General features: G+C 39.1%; 2 protein-coding genes and 1 long non-coding RNA gene across 7 annotated transcripts in view; 1 reads left to right on the forward strand and 2 right to left on the reverse strand.

Annotated features, from left to right (window-relative positions):
- LOC136985141 (gelsolin, cytoplasmic-like) overlaps positions 1 to 2,492 on the forward strand; it is a 63,289-nt gene extending 60,797 nt beyond the window's left edge. For 2 of the 5 annotated variants that reach the window (XR_010882291.1, XM_067282339.1), the window contains 2 exons: positions 2,122 to 2,162; positions 2,337 to 2,492. Coding sequence is in view for 3 of the 5 variants with exons in the window: in XM_067282339.1 (XP_067138440.1) it covers positions 2,122 to 2,162; positions 2,337 to 2,343 (48 nt within the window). In the remaining 2 variants the exon portion in view is untranslated. Of the gene's footprint in view, positions 1 to 2,121 lie in introns of all 5 variants that reach the window. The other 3 variants (XM_067282341.1, XM_067282338.1, XM_067282340.1) reach the window with 2 other exon arrangements.
- An 8,255-nt stretch (positions 2,493 to 10,747) lies between these two features.
- On the reverse strand, positions 10,748 to 23,912 carry LOC136985134 (uncharacterized). Its single transcript, XM_067282335.1, has 5 exons — positions 23,843 to 23,912; positions 23,650 to 23,766; positions 11,480 to 11,640; positions 11,026 to 11,374; positions 10,748 to 10,924 (listed from the first exon to the last, which is right to left on the reverse strand). The coding sequence occupies exons 2-5, from the start codon at positions 23,659 to 23,661 to the stop codon at positions 10,778 to 10,780; spliced, it is 669 nt and encodes a 222-aa protein (XP_067138436.1). The 5' UTR covers positions 23,662 to 23,766; positions 23,843 to 23,912; the 3' UTR covers positions 10,748 to 10,777.
- LOC136985135 (uncharacterized) lies at positions 12,660 to 23,204 on the reverse strand. The gene is made up of 3 exons (XR_010882287.1): positions 22,961 to 23,204; positions 22,739 to 22,876; positions 12,660 to 12,742 (listed from the first exon to the last, which is right to left on the reverse strand). It is a non-coding gene; the product is annotated as an uncharacterized lncRNA (long non-coding RNA).
- Positions 23,913 to 25,739: the final 1,827 nt, after the last annotated feature.

Raw genomic sequence — 25,739 nt, forward strand, 5'->3', positions numbered from 1 at the left:
TGTTTATCTTAAGCATTCCTAAACATAACTATCTAGCAGTACTGATAGCAGTAGGTAAGTGAACAAAGTGAAAGAAAAGAGTACTATTGAAAAATCAAAAGAAAATAGTGGCTGACCATATGTACTCCATACGGTGTCTGTTGGAAAAAATTTGTACAGTTTAGATGTCACAAATGATGATTATTCAATTACACTTATAAATCAACTTCTAAGTTTGTGGAAATCAAATTTGTAATCTTGCAAAATTGTAAAATTTTCTTAGCCCACAAGTTTGATAAGTGAGGGAAAAGAAGTTATCCCTGGTTGGGATACTTCCATTTCTGCAGAACCAAGGATACTTAAAGTAAAATGGGAAATTCCCTTCTTCCTTCTTAAAATTGCATCCTAGATGGAACTAACAATATTTATCTAATTTGAAATAGTTGTGATCCAAATCCTATATGATGGAGTTTTCCTTTTCTAAATGTCCCAAAATTAATTGATTGAATTCAAATGGTTTAAAATTAAAATCACAAAAAGATGCAATATTAAATAAAACTATATTTCCTTACTGAAGAGACAATATAAAATAAAATAATCAACCATTCCAACTTCAGCAAAAATTCTTTAATCCTAAGAACGTTTTCAAATGCATTAAGCGTCCATCTCCAGTTACATCTTTAAATTAAATATGAAATTCGAACAAATATTAAATTCGAACAAATATTACGTAAATTAACGTATGCAATATTTCTCATGTAATTGCTAAATAAAATTTATAATGTGATTATATCTAAGTTATTAAAAATAATCTAATAGTAACCTGGTAATTTTATTTCTTTGTATTTGAATGACACAAGATGGTGCTTACAGTTTTCATTTTACATTGTTGGCAATAAATGTCAAATTCAATCAATGAAAGAAAATAATATATTAAACACAACAGATTTGTTTTAATCGTGCAAAAATAATTTAAAATCATTAAAGATTCATGAATTTTTTTAATATTTTAATATACTTCTCATTTACATTACATTGCAATTTTTTCTTCTTAATATTTATCTTTATGTAAAATGCATGAGAGTTTGAATTAGTTGTCCCAGTACTGGGTTCTATTTTAATAATATAGTTCTGATGAACCGATATTGCAATGTAGTTAATTAAATCCAGTAAGATAAAGGATGAAGAGATTATTAATTTATTTTAAAATATTAAATGTAATAAATATTCAAAAATATCTGTTTATTATATCTAAAATGGTAAATTAAAATTTCCTTCATTACTTGTACAGTAGATTGTGATTAATTATTAAAAGATAAAGGAAAATGTAAAATGTTTTGGAGAGAAGTAAATTTCAATTACTATTTGAAAATCATGATGAATTATTTCAGTTGTGATATTGTGAAAACAATTATTTTAGCATCATCTGTAATGTCTTACTCACTTTAAGCTACGACTGACTTAAAATATTTAATTCGGTAATTCAGAAAACAGTAATAAGACTTAAAAACAACAAAGAAGAATTCATTTATAGATTTTGTATTGCTTATATTTTATGAGATGGCAGATAATAAACTGGAATCCATTTTATGTATTTAAGATCAAATCAGAAATAATTCAAATAATTTATTTGAAATATTGGTTAATGTTACCCTTGGTGCCAAGATGGCGACTCGCCTCTGATTCCAGCAAGGAAACGGTGGGATGCACGTTCTAACCTAACCTAACCTACTCTAATAAATTACCATAATTATTAGCAACCAAATTATTAGAATAGGTTAAGTTAGGTTAGAATGTGCATCCCACCATTTCCTTGCTGGAATCAGAGATGACCCGCCATCTTGGCACCAAGGGTAACATTAACCAAAATATTATACAGTAGTTATTGGTAATTAGTTTGTTACCAATGCATCAATTGTTATTTGAAGTATTTGTAATAATGATACTATAAAAGAATCTTCAGTCTTAATATTACTAATTTAATAAAATTTAATTATTTCTATTAATAATTTGTAATAATCATTAAAACTCTATATACTTTATAACTCACTTTTAAATATTTTATATTAAAAATAAATAACTATAAAATTCTTCTTACTATTTTAAATGATTTCTAAATAATAATATTTATTTTGTTTTTAGGAAATGAAATCATATGATGATTTAAAAAAGGAGATTGCTGAGTATGTTATAGAATGATGTACAGTATTTCCTGCATGAGATAAATTCCCTTTAATATCCCATTTAAAAATAAATTAAACTTATCTATATTTATATAAATTATTATTAAGAGGAATGTATTATGATACTTATAAAAAAAAATACATTTTAAATTATGAAATTCTGTCTTGTTGCAGAATATGAGAAATCAAGGTGCTTTAATATAGAAAAATCAGAAAAACCTTCAATCCTATGCTGCCTTTTTATGTCAAGATAATCTCTCTATTTTATATATTCATTAAAACAAAATACTGTACTTAATTTTTTAGAATTAAAATTTCTTATGCCTTTTATGTGTGTGAATTTGTATATTTAATAGCATTCTATTAAAATCCAAACAGTATAAGCATTTGAGAATATTCAGGAAATGGGTTCATTTATTCTGTAATCTGGATGGAAACAACGGAGTAGTAATATGCTTCAACTATTTTTATCTATGGGATTATTCTGAGTATTAATTTGATGAGAACTGAATGAGCTTCATTCATTTTTCAAGCTTAGAGCTAGATAGAGGAGGTATCAAAGAAAAATCTCATTGCAAACTTACATTATCTGCATAATATGCTAGCATTGTATTATCTGAACCACTCTGGATCATATGAGGATCAATTTTTTTATATATGTTTGTAGATGATTTTTTTTTTTAACCAAAATATCAAATACTAAAAATGAAATATCCTAAAAAGTAAAAATTTTTTGACTTAATGAGCTTTTGAAATGGGATATTGTACAATAATAATAATTTGTGCATTGTTATCATAAACAAATTAATGGAAAACAGTTGAAGCAAAATTTTGAATTCAACTTCTCGTTCCCAAAACTGAGACTTCATATATTTTGAAATAAAAGAATTACTGTAAGTTTATCATTAAAATTTTATAATATTTAGGTTAATTTTTTATTATTTGAGCAATATATTCTTTGTAAACGTATCATTGGACTGCAATTTGAAAAAATTGTAGATCTACAAATTTCCACTGTCATTCGTCTGTCTGCCTTTCCTTATTCCCAAGAATGGTGTTAGATAGATGAAAGTCAAGGCTAGATATGGAAATCTTAGGGGCAGGAGACCCCAATTAACTATATACAAACTTCTGCTTTCATCCGAACAAAGTAAGATACATGACTGACATGACTTCATTGTTAACAGGAAAAGTATGAGATACAGGGGCAAGACATTACTAAAGTATATTGTGACGAAAAATTGCAGCCGGCAATGTGACCATGTCACAATAAATATTTGCTTGTTTAAATATCTATTATTTTTAATGGAGGTGTTTCTCGAGTACAAAAGTAAACAAAGATTGATATAAATTATTGAGAATTATCTATAGAAATATACAAGTCAAACAAAAAATATCTCAAACATCTCTTGATTTTAAACTGTGTTATATTTCGAATTTAATGAAAGAAAAAACAGCAATGATTTGTTTATAAAAATTGCTGTGTGTTAAACTATGACATTCATTGACATAAATAACACAATAAAAATGAAAATATTTTCATAAATTTTAAAGAAATAAATACTTAAAGAAAACTTAAGTGACAAAAATAACTTCGGAACCTCTACGGTTGACAGAAAATATCTTGCACACTGGTAATTAGTGTCTTGTTTTATCACTTCTTATCTGTATTACGTGTTCACACATTATAAGTGCTGCCTGACTTCTTGAGTAGTTCCATACCACACTTCTGGGATTTTGATATAAACCAGCCATTGTCTGTTGAGATCTTTTTCTGCAGAACTTTCTCATGTTTTCCCAACGTTTTTCAATGGTAGACATAGACTGTTACATGGCCAACTTGACACATTAACATGACTTGCAAGCCATGACTTCAATCTGGCAGTTTGACAACTTTACCATTCTGCTAGAAAATTACATTTGAGTTCTGTAGATTTTCCAGGTATGGAAGTCTTACTTGAAGGTTCTAGTATTTTTCTGCATTCTCTGTTCCATCAATAAAATGCAAAATGCCAAACATTTGAGCACTCATGCAACTCCAAACCATAACACTTTGTTGTGAAGTTGGTTGTAGGATTAAAACACTCAGGATAAAAGGATTTGTGTTTTCTTCTGATTACTTCCTTTTGTTGCTTCTTTAAAACTGGCTTTACAGTTGAAAATAATGCAGTTCTACTATTATTGCACCCAATTTTGATCTTTTCTCACTTTAGTAGATTTTTCATTTGAGGTTTAGTTAACAGGGGTTTTTCTTAGCTCGAAAATAAAAATCAAAAGTTGACACACAACCATTGATTATTCCTTGCGGCAACCCACGTGAATAGTCCGCAGATTACAGTTTGACAAACTTTGCTCAAGTTACGCTTCCGTAACACTGTAACATTCTATAATGAAATTTACGAGTTAAGATTTGACAACAACGATTTATTTTTCGAGATTAACTTCTTAAAAAAGCAAACATAATTAAATTACCTTAATAACCCCCAAGATTTTTACATTTTTGGACTCAAAGGATCTCCAAACGTCCAGTAATGGAAAAAAATTGGGTTTTTTTTTTTCCATGTATGTATGGATGTTAGTTTGTGTGTGTATGAATGGAACGATTTTGTTCACTCTCTTGGAAGCTTAATAACTTGTACTTTTTGCCAAAATTTTCTGAAATTTTGCAGGGAGGTTTGTGTATTAGGGAGATCGATGGTATTCAATTTTGGTGGTCAAGGTGGAAAGATAAAGGGGATCGTGTGTCATATCTGGAATAGGATCGGACTTAATTACGACTTAACTCGTTAGTAGCATTTAGAATTTTTTAAAAAAAATTATAAAACCCACCCCTGCCCTCGAAATTAAGTTTATTGCCATTTTATAATAGTTAAAATCATAAAAAGATTTTTTTAATAAAATATTATAACAGATGGCGTCATCAAACGTTGTCGAAAAAGTTAAGCAACTCGTTTCTGGATTTTTAATTAAAGGATTTTTCTGCTGATGTTAAAAACGTGTTTATCAAAAGGCTCGCGAATTCTATTTTCTATGCGATTTTTTTTACTACTGAATTCCATGTTTTTCAAATCATATTTAGCTGATTTCTATTTCATTATGAATTTTTGCTCTTTTCGTCACTCCTCACAACTGTTGATAATAATGTCTCTAATTAGAAATTAATCCAAAAATGCGCCATTTTAATATTTTGATAAATATCGAATCCTTTGTGGCCGTAGGCCATAATATTATATATTTGTATTTATTAATTTTAGTTAGTCTTAACCTTTTCTTTGTTCCTTTGTTCTCGCTTTTTCTAGAACTTTCCCTTCCAACCCTTTTCCCTTGAGTGGGATTACCGATTCCAAGAAATGAGCAGTAGAACAAAAGGTGAAGTAAGGCCCTGGGGCCGGTGAACAAAAGGGGGAGAGAACAGTCTTGGTCGAGCTCTTGACGAGAGAAGGTAGTGCTCCGGATCGCGTGTAGGACGATCGGAGGCTATGAGGTTTTGAAAGAAGTGTTTGGGCTCGAATTCCGAAGAATCAGGACGGAAAAGAGGTAGCGCTCCAGATCGAGTGTCCAACGATTGGAGGCTACGAGGAGCCAAGGAATCGATAGGAAGGAATTCCTATAAGAGAACTTTGAAGGAAGCTATTGAAAGAATCATACGAAAGGTCTACAGGAAGGACGAGAAATAACGTTCCAAGGAAATCTCCAAAGTGGTGTCCCACCCAAGATTACGAACTCAAGAAAATCCCGGGTATTTTCATCTTCCTCTTATACTATTCTTATTCGTCTACTCTCTTCTTCCTTCTTTAGTTGTAAGTAGTATAAGAGTTAGTTATAAGTTTCGCTCCGTGTATAGTTGTCGCGCTCGATTAACCCGCTGTTTGTTAGATCAAATTTTAATGCCTGTGTGTACAGAAACTATTTGTAGTGTTGGGATCCAAAAGAAAAAGAACCTGTTCGAAGCGATAATAAATTTGTGTCTAAAAGTCTATCGAGTCTATTTGTTCGCGGGACCTCGTACTTGTCGCAACGAACATAACAATGGCGTCCAGGATCCCAACTATGCCAGGGGCGTATTGTTCTTGTCCCATATTTCCGCGTGCTCGAAACTATTGTTTAATTTGTTATATACCAAGTTACATTGTAATGGCTACGAATAGCCAAGTGGGAAGTTCGATTACCGGTGACAGAATCAGCCCCAGCCCGCCATTAGTAGTTACGGGTGTCCTAGGTATGATCCCCATGTTCTCTGGGTCACAAAATGATACTATGAATGTAAAGCAATTTTTGAAACGGTCGAGAATATCGCCCGATTGGCTGGATGGAGCGATGAGATGAAGATTGCGGTATTACAATCGAGGCTGAAGGGCGAGCCGTTAATCACGTTTATGTGCCTGTTGGAACAATATCCCGAATCTTATAATGAAATTAAGCGTGATTTAATTAAATGTTTCTATAAAAGGGAGACCGGCGACCGTGATATTGTCGATCAATTATTGAACCTAAAGCAGGGAAGTAGTGAATCCGTGACGAAGTTTTCGATACAGACTAAAACATTAGCAAGGGCGGCCATAGGTAAAACCTGCTACATGACAATGTGATTTTGGAGCGTTTTATCAAGGGATTAAAGAGAAGCATCAAAAGTAACGTGTTTAAGAGAACCCCGAAAACCTTAGAGGAAGGGTTTGACATTGCCGAGACCGAGGAATCAATAGAGGTCGAGTGTAACGGCCGTTTTGAACGAGTGGGAATCAGCACCGTAACAAGAAAAAGCTGATACGATGGTTAGGGGCACGATTCTAGCGTTGCCTGAGGGAGCGGTTCCCCCAAATCGTAGATCCCCCTGTGCGATCAAATAATGTCTAATGAACCATACCCCTACGGGCAACCGTTCACGAGATATAGCCCCCCAAAAAAATCGAGCCGCGCCATCGAATCGGTAGGACTATACCTACGTCATCCCTGTCACGTGACACCTACGTAATATACCAGAATTTTGTTTTTCCCTCGCACAAGGGGTCTATAATTTGGGGGATCCGGCCCCTTCCATACCAAGTATTCTTCGAAACGAAAGCGAGGGCGACCATCATTAATACCACTTAGGCTTAATGGACTCGATTCCAGTAAAGGAAAAAGAAAGGGCAATTAAGCGGGTATTAGTTTATAAAATATATGCCAATTTTTTCCTCTTAATTATATTTATAATAGAGACATACATGCTAACATGCCCTTCATATATTCGATGTGTTTTGGACAACTCATTTAAAAAACGCTATAAACAAAAAATCATAGAACTACTTACCGACTGTGCACCGCCATCGCTTAAGCTTGTTTTGGTCGTGGAGCTGCACATTGGAGGGCGGACGCGCACACAGCGTGCCATGTGACCAGGATTCGACGTCAGTCGCTCACGTGACTACAGCTCTGACGCGTTTCCGGACAAATTTTTCTTGTGGCGGAAGAATTCGCTGGGCTGCTGTTTGTAGACATTTGCGAACGACGGTGAAAAAAAGAGACGTCCGTAATATCGTGATCTATAATTTTAAAATATGCGTTTTTAGAGAGAAAATTTAAAAGATGTGTTCCAATAGCATCCAAAGTAGCTGCGAAAAAAACTCGAGACGACACATATATATTGACTTGGGTTTTCACAACTTGTAAATTTTCATTCATAAAACTACATATTGGACACAAAAACCCGCGTGGACAGCCCGCAGACCAGTTTGACGAACTTTGCTTAGTTACGCTTCCGTAACACCGTAACATTCTATAACGAAATTCACAAGCTAAGATTTGACAATGACGATTTATTTTTCGAGATTAACTTGTTAAAAAGAGAACAATCAAATTACTTTAAAATTCAGATTAAATGTTTATAACTATAAATTTATAAACCCGTATGTTTTACATAGCCTAACTAATCCTTTAAATTTAAGAATGTAAAGTTATATAACAATAATTTATATGTAAGATATGGATCAATAGGCTACTACATAAAGACTTTTTTGTTTGGTAATGTTTTACTTAAAAACAACAGATGCAACACGCGTCAGAGCGAAGTTCTCACACCCAGTTTTTTTTTCCATTCCAATACCTCGCGGACCAATACTTTTGTGAATTAAAATAAAAGTAATGATAAGGCGGATCACAGTTTGAGTACGTTAGTTAGACCGCGAACGACTTTCTTTTAATTTCTTTTATGAATCGCACAAATTTTATTTCTTATCAGACTTTTCAATTAAACACACAAATATCTGCAGCTTTTAACATCAAAAGGTATACAAAAATGATTCCATATTGAAAGAAATCGGAAGTAACGTAGTCGACAGAAAATTGCCAACCCGGATGTGTTTAAAGAACGAATAACGTAACCTTTCTAGATATTTGGCTGGATTCTTAATGCCTAATGTAACGAAAACGTTTGCCTGGTAAAAGTTTTGTGCTCGATATCTAAAAAGGTTTGATTATTCATTTTTTAGTAACGCCGGCTTAAAAACAAATCTTTATACTTGGAAATTTTTCCTACTGCTTCGAGTCGAATAAAGTCGGATAAATGAAAGACTTCTGAACGCATTAAGCGACAATCAATTCTAAAAAACAGTAAAATCTTATAATTTACTTGTGGTTGTAGCACCCTTAAATCTTTTCTAGAAAATTACTCTTTTAAAAGAGATTTTGTAGAAAAAGTAGAGTATATTTTTAATATTTCTGTTAACGGTTAAACGTTTAAGAAAGGAATACAAACACAGCATTAAGAAACGCAAAACATTTATGTTACATAATTCATTTTTACACAATAAGCTTTAAAATAAGAGTGAAGATCTTTACTATGATCCGCTAAGATCTTTACGATAATCCGTCTCGGGTTGGTTCTTACAACTCGAGAATGTTCTTACGTTGGTTCGTAGAAAGGGTTATTGTTACCTTAGGATCCAAAATGGCGGCCAGGGAAATTTTTTCCCTACTTCGAAGACTGCGACGGGGAAAAATTTTTTTCCTAGAGTCGCGACGTCGACGACGTGGGGAATTTTTCCCCGTTCGGTTTCTACCCTGCTTTCGACGTTGCCGAGAATCCTGTAACCTCGAAACGGAGACGGTAGTGTGTAAATTTGCGACGGTAGATGGAGCCTTTTCGTGACGTCGTGCAAGAGTGAAATCGGCGGGAAATTCGTAGGTGTGTTACGAACGAATATGCAAATACATGATCTGTGACGTGATTTCTGGTCATTTCTGGGCAGGGTAAGAGTAAGGGGTTGGCGGGAAGCTGGGGAACCTTCCCAAAATGTATACCCCCTGTGCGATCAAATAATGTCTAATGAACCACACCCCTACGGGCGACCCTTCACGAGATATAGCCCCCCCAAAATCGGGCCGCGCGCGATCGGCCGATCAGGTGGTGAGGGTTATACCTACGTCATTTCCGGTTACGTGACACATACATATACCAAAAAACATCTAAAGTAACTAAACTAAACTAAACTAGTCCTCTATTTCGATCATTAATATTAATTATAGTATATAATATAATAAAATAAATTAAAATATTGATACGATTTTTAGTTTCCGTTATAAAGATTACTTAAAGCAATAATTTATTCGTTGGTTTTGAGTACCAACCATTTATTGCTATATTAATATTTTAATAACGTCGATAATTATTAATAAATAACTTTACCAACTTTAACGAAAATAATACGCATTTTTATTTACCCTCAAAATCGGGTTGCGCGCGAGGTCGCGACGCGCGTCGCTCTGCTGAGTATCGCGCGCGACTGTAACCGCTCGTAAACTCACTAACCATTTCCGGCTTATCCATTTGGGCAATTCTCTCTGAACTGATTATGAACCCAATACACGTAAGTTAGATCACGTCAATTGACTGGCGCGCTGCTAACCGAAAAGAATCACACATTCTAACTGCCGATGTAAAAGCGAAAAAACAGATTCTACACTAACCTTCAAAAGCAACTCCTCTTGCGTATCCTGCAACGTCTTTTCGCTAGCTTGCGACGCGTAGCCTCTTCGTGATGTGATGGAGAGGTCGCTGGTTCCTCCCTCCTCGTTGACGAAAGTGCTGGTGGTGCCCGATGTTGTCTGAAAACTTATAATCCAAGTTTCAAATCCGACTTATAGTTTAGTTCACGCTGAGCGAATATCGAAAGCCAATGCGAAAAGTACCCGATTTTTACCCAGCCGATCATTTGCAAGCAAGCAAAAACATGTCGAAAAACAAAATGGTAGTTTCCGATATTCCGTCGTTAACCACGTTTGTTTATTTATTGAGAAAGAAAGATACGTCGAAAAGAAAACGATGCTGGGTGAGAGGAATATTAAAATTCCGTAATTACAACATTTACTCTATTGCGTAAGAAGTTTTTTAGTCATCTTGAAAACAAGAACCACGTGACAACTAGCGGGAATACGAGTGGTGGCGAAATTTTTTCGCTAGCGAAAAACCTCAACTGTTCCGAACTTCGAAGCGATTCACAAAATGGTAAAATTCGCCGGAAAAGACGTCATGTCTGACGTGTTATTCGCTCTGCTTTTCGCATTCGCCAGCGAATCACGCTCAGTATGAAATAAGCTTAACTGCCGATGTAAAAAGAGAAAAAAACAGACACTCACCCTCACAGCGCCTCCCCTGCGTCTCCCGCAAGAGGAGACGCTGTCCTCTCGCTATCTGGCGACATCTTGGTTACGATGCACACCCGCTGGTCCCCGCTTCCGCTTGATCCTTTCGGGTCGACGACAAAGGTGTTGGTTGCGTCCGATGCCTGAAAAATCACATAATCCAGGTTTCAAATCCGCAAAGAAGTATCCTTCGGTCACGCGCACTTCACTACACAAGCTTCGGTACACAAGCTTCACTACTCACTGGGCGGTCTTCATCCTCCTGCTGTTCCTCTTCGTCGCTGTCGGGCACGTGGATATCGCTATATGGCTCGTCAGGCGGCAGATCTTGGTCCGCGGGCACACCGATCGTCAGGAGTTGGAGACCCTGGCGACCGGGACCTGGGTAGACGGCTGCGATATGCTCAACAAACTGCCGGAATTTTGCCGCTGTTGTTGGCAACTTAGACAGGAACCGCGTTCTGTATACGTAGCTGCACGTGTAACTCTGCAAGCTCCTGTCCGTGCGGAGGGACTTGATGGACCTCTTCAGCCAGTGATGTCTACACTCGATGTTTTGAGTGTGGGCCTCAGAATCTTCGCTGTTGACGAATCTGCAAGGAGAAAAAAAAAATGTCACTTTTCGGTATCCTTCTCAATAACGCTCATTCATTTCTTTTTTTTTCACTTAACACATAGCACAGTATCATCCTCCTTACCTCCCGGGGCCCTGCTGGCTGTGATTCACGGTCTTATGTTCCGAGAAGCCCATCGTCGTACAACCGCGATATTGGGGCGCGCTGTCAGAAAGCACTACGGAACCAGGAGCTATGTATCTGGACATGTAGCTCCAAAGAACGCGCCTGCTTTTGTTCTCCACCTGAAAGAATACGAGAAAATATAACACAAAACTTCCACTAAAAGTAAATAATAACAGGAAATAATGTTTCGTTACTACTTACATGCCAGTACATAACTTCTTTCGTTTCCCGACAATAGGCACCAAATATAATTATTTGGGTGCCTTTGGTTATGTGCCAGCGGTTGTATTTTTCTTCTAGTAAAAGTTTCGTCAATCTGAAAAGAAAAACATATGTATATAGACATAGACGGTATATCGGCAAAGTCAGAAACTTGGATCGATCGTCACCTCGACGTGCAGGCCTTGACCGCCAAGCTGGTGATTTTGATTGTTCGAGACGAAAATCTCCGCAATTTCCCGGCAGAAGTTATACCAGTCTACCGCTGTTTGACGTGACACGCCGCATTGTAAGGCGGCGTTGGTGACCGGTAGCTTCAGGACCCATGAGTATATAATCATAAGCACCTGTTAAATACAAAAAAAATTATCTCAAAACATACATCATCTTTACGATCGAATTAGAGAAACACGTAACGTGACGTGAAACCGCCGATTCTGTGGGTGTTCTCCCCCGACCCTGTTAAACCCCTTAGGGCTACTTACTTTCTATTGTCTTAGATGTGAGTCATCAACTCCCAAGGGTAGGGTTAAACAGGATCATTCCAGAATGGCGAAAGACAAAAGAACAAAGGAACAAAGAAAGAAGAAATACGAAAATATAATATATACAAAATATGGCATACTGCAACGATATTATACCTCTTGAGCAGAAAGCTGAGCGCCTTCAAAAAATGTATTCTTTGTACAAGAGATGCTACCACTACACATGGACAAAGCCGCCAGTCCGCCTGCGCATTTTTTTAGCGATAGTTTTTCGCAGCGGTAGACAAATCCAAACCTCTCCGCTGGTGCCGGCTCTTTCCTCATCGCGCCTGAAAAATACGACAAATTGAATTAGCTAACAGATACTTGCGTACGGCACTTGTGTACAGGAGGAAATCAAGGAAATTTTACCTCCACACTTAATACACGACGGTACAAAGCCGGTCAGGTCCGGATGGGGCACGAAGTCCCACCATGTGGCAAAATTTCTCGGCGGCAAGTTCGTTGGGGAAGTAAGCTGCAAAATTAAAACAGGTTAATCGATTAAAAATTTCTTCGGTATCCACGACGGGAGTCTCCGAAATTTGTTCTGGCATCATGTTCAAAGGCATGTTTGAAATGATAAGGACTGACATACAATGTTGCCATATCTGGATTATAAAGTAATAGTTGTGCTTTAAAAATAGCCGAATTGAACTATTTGTAGCCCAAACATAAATATGAATTATTTTGCATCTATGCACTTTTGCTAATGAAATTCTTAGAGTTAACATTAGGAAAAAATATATCTGAAATTTTTTAAGATGTATTTCCAATTGATGTCAATTTTATCTTGTCAAAGAGAGTCATTTGTGGGCTGGGTGACTCATTTTTAACTTCAGAGTCTTCATTTTGAACTTAAGAGACTTAGTAAGTTGCGTTGGGTAAGGATAAGGGTTTTTTCTAACTATTTCCGCCCCGTGGGCACTAAGAGGGGCCTCTTTTAGCAAGCCCATTATAAGTTTGACCATGCCCACAACGGGGCGATCGGGTTGATGAGGAACGGGACCTGACATATCCTGAAGGGCCACCTCCCGAATAATTCATGGAGATTTTCGGGACCATTCGAAAAAATTCGAGAAGATACTTACATCACGGCGTTTACTAACTTGCGCATTCACAACTTCTAAATTTTCATTCATAAAACCACGTAATGGACCCCGAAACGAAACTGTCTGTGCAAGGAGAACTCCATGTTGCTTTCCATCATAAACTACTGCTACAAGCGGCAAAGATGGCCGCTTGTAGCAGTAGTCGGCACGCACTCCGACAGGAATTTAGGAACGCATTCCGCAAGAATGTTTAAACTTAAACATATGCCGCTGGCGCGGAGGAATAAAAAAATGCACTCCTTGACCGCTCGGCATCCGACCATTGGATAGGTTAGGTTAGGTAGGTCCGAAATATTGGGCTTTTTTCCATAAAATTTAATGCAAATTGTACACGGAAAATATTAATTTTGTCTATTTTTCACAAACTTACACTCGTTTCTGCATTGTGCACGTTTTTCTATATCTGAAATCAATCCTTCGCGTTGCAAAAAGCTACCAAAATTATTTCACAATTACAAATATCAATAGGCCTATACATCACTCTTTAAATACAAATGAAAACGAAAAAATTATGAATGATCGCTTAATCCGCGTAAAAATAACTTGCTTTGGCGCGAGAGAAAATTGATCAGATAGTTCAAATTTATCTATGTATATATGTTCATGTCCTGCCAGTAACTTTTGATCAAAATAAAGTATTAATTTAATGAACACACGATTAGTTCTCTCAAAATCACATGCGGTGATGAGTGATCACTCATCGCCGCATGTGATCAGTAATAAACGTAATCTATACTCTTTTATCTAACACATACCCATATTAATTTTATATACAGTATCTTAAAATGAATTAGCAGCTCCTCACCTTTCTTTTCGGCTGGTTCTTTGTGATGGATTGACAAATAAATAAGAAAAATCCACTAACCATCAAACAACTTTCGTTTAATCCAAAAATAAAGATTTTTAATATCAATACATACAAATTAAGTTTTACATAAAAACAGATTTAAAAGAAATCATGTACACACTTTTTAAAATATTCTATTGTTATTACAATTTTTAAAATACGATTTCCATATATTGTAAAGTTTTATTCGTTTCTTTTTAATAAACGATTCTTTCTTTCTGTGAGTATCGGGGATTAAGCATCAAAGCTTAACCCGTTATCGACGATGGGAAGGTGGGTCCCGCTCACGGGGTCAGAGGATGACAATTTAGGAGGGCAAAAATCGAGTGGGAGGAGGCGGATAAGTCGATAAGGTGTCGGCGATATACAAGTAATCACTCACTTATGTTTTCGTTAAATTTATCAAATAAATTTAACGAAAACATTAACTAAATGGTAACATACAAAGAGTAATATAAAATAGGACGTTGGAGGAGAGATGTCGGCATTCGAGGCAAGTGAAGATCCTTACGTAATCCGTCACGATCTTTACGATGAATCGTCTCGAGTTGGGTTTTGTGACTCGAGAATGTCCGTAAGATGGTTCGAGGAAAGCTACACCTCCACACTCAACAAGTAAATATATACAGTTTATTTACACAACAAATATTTACAAGATGTACAATGTTCGACAACATTACATACGCTATGCAACAAAGATGTGGTATCTCACGTCAGCTTGTCTATTGGGGACTGTTAGTCTCTGGGGAATTCAGGTCGCCTTTCCGGAGTTGGCTCAACTATACGGCCTGTCCAGTCTCCGCACTTACCCGTCCCTGAGATCGTTGTCAGAGGAGAACACTCTCTCTATGCTCAGCGGGCTGTCCAAGTGCCTGAGACTACCGTATTATCAGTCTCTTGCCCTTCTCCCCGTTTCTCCGCCACCCTTCCAATTTAAGGGATTCTACGGCGACAACTTGCGACCAATAGGGTCCTTCCTTTCCCCTGGGAGCTTCCAAAGATGTCCGCCCTCCGTCCGACAACGTAGCTTACAAACGCGTCCGTCCCTTGTTTGTTTTACAAGTCGGCCTGCACGTGGCAAACACATTGACGTGTACTATAAACGGAGACGCTACTCTCTTTGTTCCCGGCCGTTTATAGCTCCAAACCTCAGGTGGGGCTAATTATCTCGGCCGCGTGGCTTTTCGACTTAGGACGCTAAAAGCGACCTTTACAAGGCATTTAAGGGAACTAATTCCTTTTTAATTTCCGAATTAGATATAACTAACTCGCGGTCAATTGAGGGGGAGAGAGAGAGGTTTTAAGTAAATAAATCTAAGTTTACCTCGCTGTTTGTCTTAGCCTAGATGCGTAGAGTGAACGGAGTTGATGGTGTTGACCAGCCGTTGTCAGCTTGTTTGGACGCCGCCCCGACAATTGGGTGCGAACCCCTTTTATACCATTTTTGAGGAGTGAGAACTGTCATACTGTCGATGATTTGTACGCGCACCTGTTAGTCGGGCTAGTGTCTAGATCTAGCTAGTACGGACCACGTGCAATCGGGAAGTTTGTCTGATGTATTAATTCTGTGTTCAGAAGATGTGTTTTTAGTATATTAATTTCTATAGGTTTGACAACTCTCACCCATCAATTAGCATCTAACTGACAATAATTTCTACAAAATAGTCAACAGTCTTGATATTGTTTATATCAAATGTCGCGCTCGATGACGATCGAGGCAATTTATTGCACTTTTGTTTAGGTTTTAATATACATTTGTTGCGGCCACGTGTCACGTATAGCCAAAGAGGGATGAGAAACATCGTCTTTTCCCGTCTTGTAAACTCTATCGTCTATCGTCAAACAAATGGTGGTTTTTTTTCTCTTATTGATATACTAGTTCAACAACTATTTCGAGAAGATCGTCTCGGTCGTTGCCATCACATTTCTTTAATTTACTGTCGGTAGTGAAGTTTTTATTACTAGCATAGATGACATATCAGGATAGATTCTGAAGTGGAAATAAATAGTATTAACATTTCTTACATGAAAAATATTACTATTTAATTAAAATTAATCATCACTTTTTACTATTTATTAAATTATTATATAAAAGTTAATTATACTATAAATAAACTATTTTGTATATTCCATTTTACCTAAACATGTATATTTTAAAAAGTTATATAGGAGTCACGTGACTGGTACCTCGTACGAGACACCATAGGTACGAAAGCGAAGTCACGTGACCGGAAATGACGTACGCTAGTCGTGTGTGCTACATACTTAAAAGCGAGTCTTCGCCGCGAGTTAGCAGAGCGACGCGCGTTTGCAGTGCGACGCGCGTTAGCAGAGCGACGCGCGCCGCGATCATCGCGCGGCCCGATTTTGGGGGGGCTATATCTCGCGAAGGGTCGCCCGTAGGGGTGTGGTTCATTAGACATTATTTGATCGCACAGGGGGGTCTACAATTTGGGGGTCCCCCTTCCCGCCAACCCCTTACTCTTACCCTGGGCAGTTTTATGCAAATCTACTAGTTTCCAGTTGGAATCGTTTACTGCTGTGTTGCGACGAATTGCGTATTGGATTAATTGCTGTGTTTTTTCTTCGTAACGATATTTCATTTGCACACAAATTGCTATCGTTGAATATTTATTATTATTATTTCTTCCAGTATTAGTAAGTACTTTTATTTCTTTTATAACAATTTAATCCTAAAAGTTAGAGAACCAAGTAATCAGAAATTAAGGAAAAGGCGTGTTTTTTCCCTATCCTTACCTCCCCTCATTTAGTTTATTGCCAATTGTTCGATAATGACTAGTTTTGCCGATTTGAGTTGCAACGACAAATTTTGGTGAGATGCACTTCCCGTGATTTCTACAAGTTGATGGAAGACGACTTTTCGGAGCTAGGTTTGCGTCCCCGTATCGATAACGCATCAAATTTTGCTGTAAAATTAGGCATACAGCCGACTGAGTCCGTTTGCATTCATTGCGATGAAGATAAGAATTGCTTCATATGTCAGGCGAACGACAGATCAGAAAACACTGTGAATTGGATCGTTTATAAATACTTGAATTCCGGCAGTACGATAATAACGGACGAATGGAAAGGATATATGCATATTGACGACAGAAGTAGTAGTGGTCGAACATAGAACTGTCAACGATTCGAAAAATTTTGTCGACCCCCAAACAGGAGATCATACTCAGAATATCGAACAATCGAAAAGTCAGTAAAAAACTCCTCTTTGTTTTTTATTGTTTATTTCGGTGAAAAAATCCGTGGAGTCTGCAGAGATTCAAGATGGCGGCCGGAACCGCGGCCATCTTGAATGGAGGAAAAATTTTTTTCCTCGTCGCAGTCTCCGACGTAGGGAAAAATTTCTCTGGCCGCCATTTTGGATCCTAAGGTAACATTAACTGTAGAAAGATACACCTCCACACTCAATCCAGCGAATATTTACAGTTTATTTACAAACAAAATAATTCAGAATATACAAGTTTAACAATATTACACACATGATACAACAAGGTATAGTGTCCCACGTAACAGCTAGTCCGATCGGGACAATTGGACTCTGGGGAAACTTTGGTCGGTTGGTGGAGATGGCTCAACAAGTACCGTCCGTCCCGTCTCAGCACTCACCCGTCCCTGAGTTCACTGCCTGAGGAGTATGCTCTCTCTGCGCTCAGCGGGCTGTCCGAGTGTCTGAGACTACCGTACTATCCGTTTCTTGCCCTTCTCTTCATTCCTCTCGCCACTCTTACTATTTAAAGAGTTCCTCAGCGACAACTTACGACCAATTTCAATTACCCGGTCCTTCCTTTCCCCGGAAGCTTTCAAAAACGTCCGCTCTCCTCCGGACAAAACAGCTTACCGTCACGTCCGTTCCTTGTTTACATTTTCTAGCCGACAAACATGTGGCAAACACATTGACACGTACAGATGAGTCCTATAAACGGAGACGCTACCCGTTGTCTTCCTGACCGTTTATAGACACAACGCCAGGTGGGACCAATTACCAAGGTCGTGTTGCTTTTACACCGGCCCTGCTAAAAGCGGACCTTTACAATAAGCTAGAATAATTTACAATAAATTACAAAATTATGGCCCTGAAAAGGGCCGTTTTTTTAAAGAAAGTGTTGCAAACTGGTTAGTAATCCGGCGGATAAAGATTCGCAGCGGCTTGGAGAAAATAGTGTCCCCTTTCTTTCGATTTCGGATACCTGGTCTTAAAAAGAAATTCGGCCAGATATCCGATCATGTGCGCTTCCTTCCTTCCGTATTGGGGAATGTTTGAGTGGACCTCACACCACGTCCTCTCGATGGTGTTAGTGTGGGCCTTCGTCCGGGGATCAACAAAATTATAAGTGTGATTTACTGTCAGGTGACGAAAGCCTTCATTCTGAAGACAATCATACGCCCTCCAGCAATCACTTATATAACTTGTCCCGGGAAGCACCCACTCCTTCAGGACCGCGAGCAAGGTCTCGCTGTGACGTGCTTCCACCGGTACTAAAAAATGTGCGTCGACTCTCCCTCTCTATACCCCAAAGATCCACTGGCCTCTGATCATCCTTCCCCTATTATACTTACGCCGTCCAAATTTGGCCTCGTTGATTTCCATCGTCTTCTTCAATTTTCTCCGACATTGACAGTCGATCGTGGATAAGTAGTACCTCTCGGTAGAAAGAGAACCAGTCCACGACAGTCCTGGAGGAGAGATCCAGATCTGGTCCTACATGCTCTATTAGATACTGATGCATTGGAGGTTTCAGTATTAATAGGGAAAAAATGAATTGCAACAGGATAACCAGCTGGAGATGCGACCTCTGAAAAAATGTTCCTGCCCAAATAGAACAACTTCAGCCACATTTCGCTGGACGCTTCTTTGGCCGCCGGATATACTTTCTGCAGTGGAATCTGCCTCTGTCCTGCGCGCGAAGAGGATTGCCACACCAACGGCAGTTGGTACAATTATGCCAGATGCCGTGGCGCAACAATTCCTCTTTCACGCGGTCTTCACTGAAGCTCACTGCATTGCAATACCTATATTCGCAACGTGATCCTGATGATTCTTCCATTGATTCTAAGGTGTCTAGACAAAATGTGAACTGAAGTCCTTTCACGAAGTATATACAGGGTGGACCAAAAAGAATATACGTATTTCAAACTGATATATTTAATAAACTGTAAGACATACAACTATGGAACTTGGGACACATATTTATGAAACTCTCTAGTTTAGATTACAGGTGTTCAATATGTCCTCCACCAGCGACACGAACAATATCACACCGATACTCAAATTCCTGCCATACTCGACTAAGCATGTCCGGTGTCACTGATGTAATGGCAGTACGGATCCGGTTCTTCAACTCATCGAGGTTCTGTGGTAGTGGAGGAACATAGACGGTGTCCTTGATGAAACCCCACAGGAAGAAATCACACGGCGTCAAATCCGGTGACCGTGGAGGCCAGCTGAAAAGTGCTAAATCGTCAGCTCCTTGACGTCCGATCCAACGGTTCGGAAGAGTTTCATTCAGTGACTGACGAACTTGACGATTCCAGTGAGGGGGTGCCCCGTTTTGTTGAAAAATGAGGTTGTCCTTGTTCAGCCTCGGAAACAACCAGTTTTGCAACATATGAAGATACTGCGGACCGTTAACTGTGTTTCCATCAAAGAAAAAAGGGCCGTAAACAGATGAGCAGGATATAGCACAAAACACATTCACTTTAGGTGAATCTCAACAATGTTCGATTGGCGCATGTGGGTTCTGTAGGCCCCAAATTCTAACATTCTGTTTGTTCACCTTCCCACTAAGGTGAAAACATGCTTCATCACTGAACACGATCCGTTCTGAGAAATTGTTATCGTTGTCAATAACATCCTGAATCTGGCCAGTAAATTCCACACGTTTATGTTTGTCATCATTATTCAGAGCCTGTAACAGCTGTAACTTGTACGGCTTCATAACTAACCTGCGTCTCAAAACACGCCAAACTGTTGTTTTAGGCAGCTGCAATTCCCGACTGGCACGACGTGTTGATTTTGAAGGGCTACGTTGGTAAGCAGCTTGAATCCGTGCGACATTTTCTTCAGATACACGAGGGCGGCCAGGACTCTTTCCTTTACATACACAACCTGTGTCAACAAACTGACGGTACCATCTGCGAATGTTCCATCCATTCGGAGGATCAATTTGGTACCTCAACCGGAAACGTCTTTGCACTGTAATCACGGAATTACACTTCCCAAGCTCAAGAATACAAAAGCTTTTGTGCTGTGGCGTAGCCATTTTACAACAACTGTGAATACGTCATTGTAACCAAGCACAACTGACATCTGGTGGACATGGACACAAACTAGACAATGCACTCGTTCCTCCGATACCCGCAGCACACCGCTACTATCGATAGTTTACTAAATATATCAGTTTGAAATACGTATATTCTTTTTGGTCCACTCTGTATATACACAATGCTCGTTGACGTCCTTTCACGTGATCATCCATCAGCCATTCACAGAGCGCGAAATGAACGAAAAGAGTTTCAACTGCACCCATAGGTTGAGACTTCAATAACGTAAAAACCCTCGCCGTAATTATTTTTAATCACATGACCATGATATTTTACGCCTGAGCAGGGCGCGAAACGAGCCTAAAGCGAGTTGAACAGTGTTCGACTTATTTATATAAGTTTTAAAATTTGCAGATATGTTTTTTTGTAAAAGACACAAATATTATAAAATAAGTTATAGTTATCATAAACAAATCAATTTTCATGAACGTTGCGATCGGGTGTGGATGGCAGGCGTCTGAAGTCATGGGTGGTGGATTGTTGCTGATCTTCCCGTTTTTGTTTTTGGGTTTTTGGGTGATTTTAATTGGGTTCTCTGTGGAGTGGTCAGGTGTAGTCCCTCGATCGCGTCGTTTTGTGATTGTCATTCTTCCTGACGCATCTTCTACAGTGGTCCCTGTCTCGATGGGTTTCGTTTGTGGTTGCGGTTTGGGTGGAGAGTGCTTCAGCTTTGTTTGCACATTGCTAGTGCAAGTGTCAGGTTCCGCAAAGACCTCACAGGCGGTCTTGCTGTGTTGTTGGATAGTACTAGAGATAGATTGAATACTTTGTTGGGTGAGAGACGCAGTGAGCTTGCTTTCTTGTAAGATTTGTAATAACTTGGAGAGTATATCGTTTTGTCTGGCTATAGCTTGTTTTATTGTGATGAGTTGTTCCCACGAGTCGTCGGTCGAGGCTGGTTGGGTCGCAGTTTGACAGGGCCATCTGTGGGTTTGATTCTGGGAGTAGGTTGACTGTTGTGTCACATTACTGCAGGAACCGCGATTGTTGTCAGAAGGAGGGTGCATGGCAGCCCAGGTGTCCTTTCGTAAACAGTTGTACATACGTTGATGACGTAGTATGGCTTTTTCATGTTGAATTCTGGGGCATTGTGGTGAGGAGTATGAGTGGTCACCATTGCAGTTTATGCAACGAGTAGACTCTGCTGCACATTGTGTTTCATGTTGTGGGTCTCCACACCGCTTACATCTTGGAATGCCTCTACAATAATTTTTGGTATGTCCTAGTTTTCTGCATTGTTGACAAATTCTAGGACGTTCCTCGTAAGATTCCACGCGATACGTCATCAGATAAAGCCGCAGATGACGAGGGAGATCAGTCATAACTAGCAATATTTTAATTGTTCCAGTTGGGATTATTTGACTGTCTACTTTACAACTAAAACGTTGTATACTAATTGGGAGTTGGCCGTCCTCTTTGAGTAATTGGTAGATTTCTTCTGCGTGCAGCTCTAAAGGGACGCCTTTTATTATGCCTATGCGGGCGTAGGAACCTCTAGTGAGACTAATACGTACCGGGATATTGTCGATCTGAGTGTTAGTAAAGTGGGGACGAATGATTGGATCACTGTTACGTAAATTTTTCCAGTTCTGGTGGTAATGATGTTCGATATTTTCCCGTGTATATTATCATGCGAACGTTTAAAATGATGATACATTTGTTTGCCAGTTAGAGAGGGGTGCGTTCTTTTCGTTTGTAGGACGCATGTTGGGTTATTTAGAGTAACAGTTCGGGAGTTTATCCACTGTAGGAGGTCCGCGTTAGATGGTTCCTTTCCTCATGATAAAGCCAGTAAGTAGGGTTTGGTTGGGGAGACACGGTCGTAGTGGAGTTGGCTAACCACATGTCACGTCCGTTCGGTTGGGGAGATTCCATGAATTCCACCTCCTCCTCCTCCCGGCCACGGGGGAATGTTAACAAAAGATTCGTACTTACACGGGTTCTTTGGTCACTGGCTATCTTTCAAATTTGAGACGATATCCGATATAAAAATTTAAATTTTAATAAACTTTTAACAATTCGGTCCGGTCCAGTCTTAGATCACCTACCGACACGCTACTAAATGCCTACAAACAGCAGCGCTCTCCCGTAGTAGCGGAGACGCAGAGTGACCACTATTAAAGAATGCACTCTTTAACTGCCGATGTAAACAGTGAAGAAAACAGACACTCACCCTCCCCTGTGTCTCCCGCAAGAGGAGGCACTGTCCTCTCGCTATCTGGCGACATCTTGGTTACGATACACACCCGCTGGTCCCTGCTTCCGCTAGGTCCGTCGGGTCGACGACAAAGGTGTTGGTTGCGTCCGATGCCTGAAAAATCACATAATCCAGGTTTCAAATCCGCAAAGAAGTATCCTACGGTCACGCGCACTATACACAACCTTCACTACTCACTGGGTGGTCTTCATCCTCCTGCTGTTCCTCTTCGTCGCTGTCGGGCACGTGGATATCGCTATATGGCTCATCGGGCAGCAGATCTTGGTTCTCGGGCACACCAATCGTCAGGAGTTAGAGACCCTGGCGACCGGGGCCCGGGTAGACGGCTGCAATATGCCCAACAAACTGCCGGAATTTTGCTGATGGTGTTGGCAACTCGGACAGGAACCGCGTCCTATATACGTAGGTGCATGCATAGCTCTGCAGGCTCCTGTCCCTGCGACTTGTTAGACTTCTTCAGCCAGCGACGTCGACACTTGATGTTTTGGGTATGAACCTCGGGATCATCGATGTCCACGAATCTGCATGGATAAAAAAAGAAATATGTCACTTTTCGATACCCTATTCAATAATGCTCGTTCATTTCTTTCACTTAACACATAGCACAGTTTCATCCTATTTACCTCCCGGGAGCCTGCTGGCTGTGATTAATTGTTTTGTGTTCCGAGAAGCCCATCGTCGTACAACCGTGACACTGAGGGGCGCTGTCGGAAAGAATGATGGAGTCCGGAGCGATGCATCTTAACATGTGGTCCCAAATAACTCGCCTGCTTTTGTTGTCCACCTGAAAGAATACGAGAAAATATAACACAAAACTTCCACTAAAAGTAAATAATAACAGGAAATAATGTTTCGTTACTACTTACATGCCAGTACATCACTTCTCGCGTTTCCCGACAATAGGCACTAAATATAGTTATTTGGGTGCCTTTGGTTACGTGCCTGCGGTTGTATTTTCATCTTCTGGTAAAAGTTTCGTCAATCTGAAAAGAAAAATATATGTATATAGACATAGAGACAGACATATCGGCCAAGTCAGACACTTGGATCGATCATCACCTTGACGCGCAGACCTTCACTACCAAGCTGATGATTTTGGTTGTTGGAGACGCACCTCTGCAATTTCCCGGCAGAAGTTACACCAGTCCACCGCTGTTTGTCGGGCCACGCTGCATTGTAAAGCGGCGAAGGTAAACGGCACCTCCATGACCCACTCGTATGTAATCATAAGCACCTGTTAAATACAAAAAAATGATCTCATAAAACATCATCTTAAGCGGTACGATCGAATTACAGAAACACGTAACGTAACGTGAAACCCCAATTCTGTGAGTGTCCTCCCCTCACTCCCTTAGGGCTACTTACTTTCTATTGTCTTGGATCTGAGTCATCAACTCCAAAGAGTAGGGTCAAACAGGATCATTCCAGAATGGCAAAAGAAAAAGGAACAAAGAATGAGAAGAAATATGAAAAAATTAATATATACAAAGTATGGCATACTGCCACGATATCATACTTCTCGAGCTGAGGGCTGAGCTCTCAAAAAATGTGTTGTGGGTACAAGACAGGGTACTGATGCACACGGCGCGCCAGTCCGCCTGCGCTTTTTTTTTGCTGTAGTTTTTCACAACGGTAGACAAATCCGAACCTATCCGCTGGTGTTGGCTCTTTCCTCCCCACGCCTGAAAAATATGACAAATTGAATTAGCTAACAGATACCTGCGTACGGCATTTGTGTACAGGAGGAAATCAAGGAAATCTTACCTCCGCACTTAGGGCACGACGGTACAAAGCCGGTTAGGTACGAATGGGGCACGAGTCCCACCATGTGGCAAAATTTCTCGGCGGCCAGTTCGTTGGGGAAGTAAGCTGCAAAATTAAAACACGTTAATCTATCAAAAATTTATTCGGTATTCACGACGGGAGTCTCCGAAATTTGTTGTTGCATCATGTTCAAAGGCATGTTCGAAATGATAAGGACTGACATACAATGTTGCCAGATCTCGATTATAAAGTAACAGTTGTGCTTTAAAAATAGCCGAATTGAACTATTTGTAGCCCAAACATAAATATGAATTATTTTGCAACTATGTACTTTTGCTAATGAAATAAGTTACTTAAGAAATTCTTAAGTTAACATTAGGAAAAAATATATCTGAAATTTTTTAAGATGTATTTCCAATTGGTGTCAATTTTCTCTTGTCAAAGAGTCATTTGTGGGCCGAGTGACTCATTTTTTGAACTTAAGAGACTTAGTAAGTTGTGTTAGGAAAAGATAGGGGTTTTTTCTAACTACTTCCGCCATGTGGGCTCTAAGAAGTGCCTCTTTTAGCAAGCCCATTATAAGTTTGCCAGGCACACAACGGGCGCGACCAGGTTGATGAGGAACGGGGCCTGACATATCCTGAAGGGCCACCTCCCGAAAAATTCATGGAGATTTTCGGGACCATTCGAGAAGATACTGTATTTACATCACCGCGTGTACTAACTTGCGCATTCACAACTTTAAATTTTCATTCATCAAACCACATAATGGACCCCGAAACGAAACTGTCCGCGCAAGGAGGACTCCATGTTGTTTTCCACCATAAACTACTGCTACAAGCGGCCATATTTGCCGTCTGACGGCGCGCAATCCGACAGGAATTTAGGAAAGCGTATGTATACATAATGTTCATGTCCCACCAGTAATTTTCAATCAAAACAAAGTATTAATTTAATGAACGCACGATTAGTTCTCTTAACAAAATCACATGCCGCGATGAGCGATCAGTAATAAACTTAATCTATACTCTTTTTATCTAACGCATTAATAATTTTATATATGGTAAAATGAATTAGCAGCTCCTCACCTTCCTTTTCGGCTGGTTCTTTGTGATAGATTGACAAATAAGAAAAATCCGGAATATTGAGTTTTTTTTAATTTTCCCAAATAAATCTAATCAAGACATAATTT

Source organism: Centruroides vittatus, unplaced genomic scaffold (genome assembly GCF_030686945.1).
Source record: "Centruroides vittatus isolate TY-2023 unplaced genomic scaffold, ASM3068694v2 contig_954, whole genome shotgun sequence".
Classification (NCBI taxonomy): domain Eukaryota; kingdom Metazoa; phylum Arthropoda; class Arachnida; order Scorpiones; family Buthidae; genus Centruroides; species Centruroides vittatus.

What these genes read in the sequence shown, in the direction of transcription:
- LOC136985134 (XM_067282335.1), bottom strand. An exon ending in AGCCAGCAGGGCCCCGGGAG is followed by an intron (nt 11,375 to 11,479) that starts GTAAGGAGGATG and finishes TTCTCCTTGCAG; the next exon opens with ATTCGTCAACAGCGAAGATT. An exon ending in AGGAGGATGAAGACCGCCCA is followed by an intron (nt 10,925 to 11,025) that starts GTGAGTAGTGAA and finishes GTGATTTTTCAG; the next exon opens with GCATCGGACGCAACCAACAC.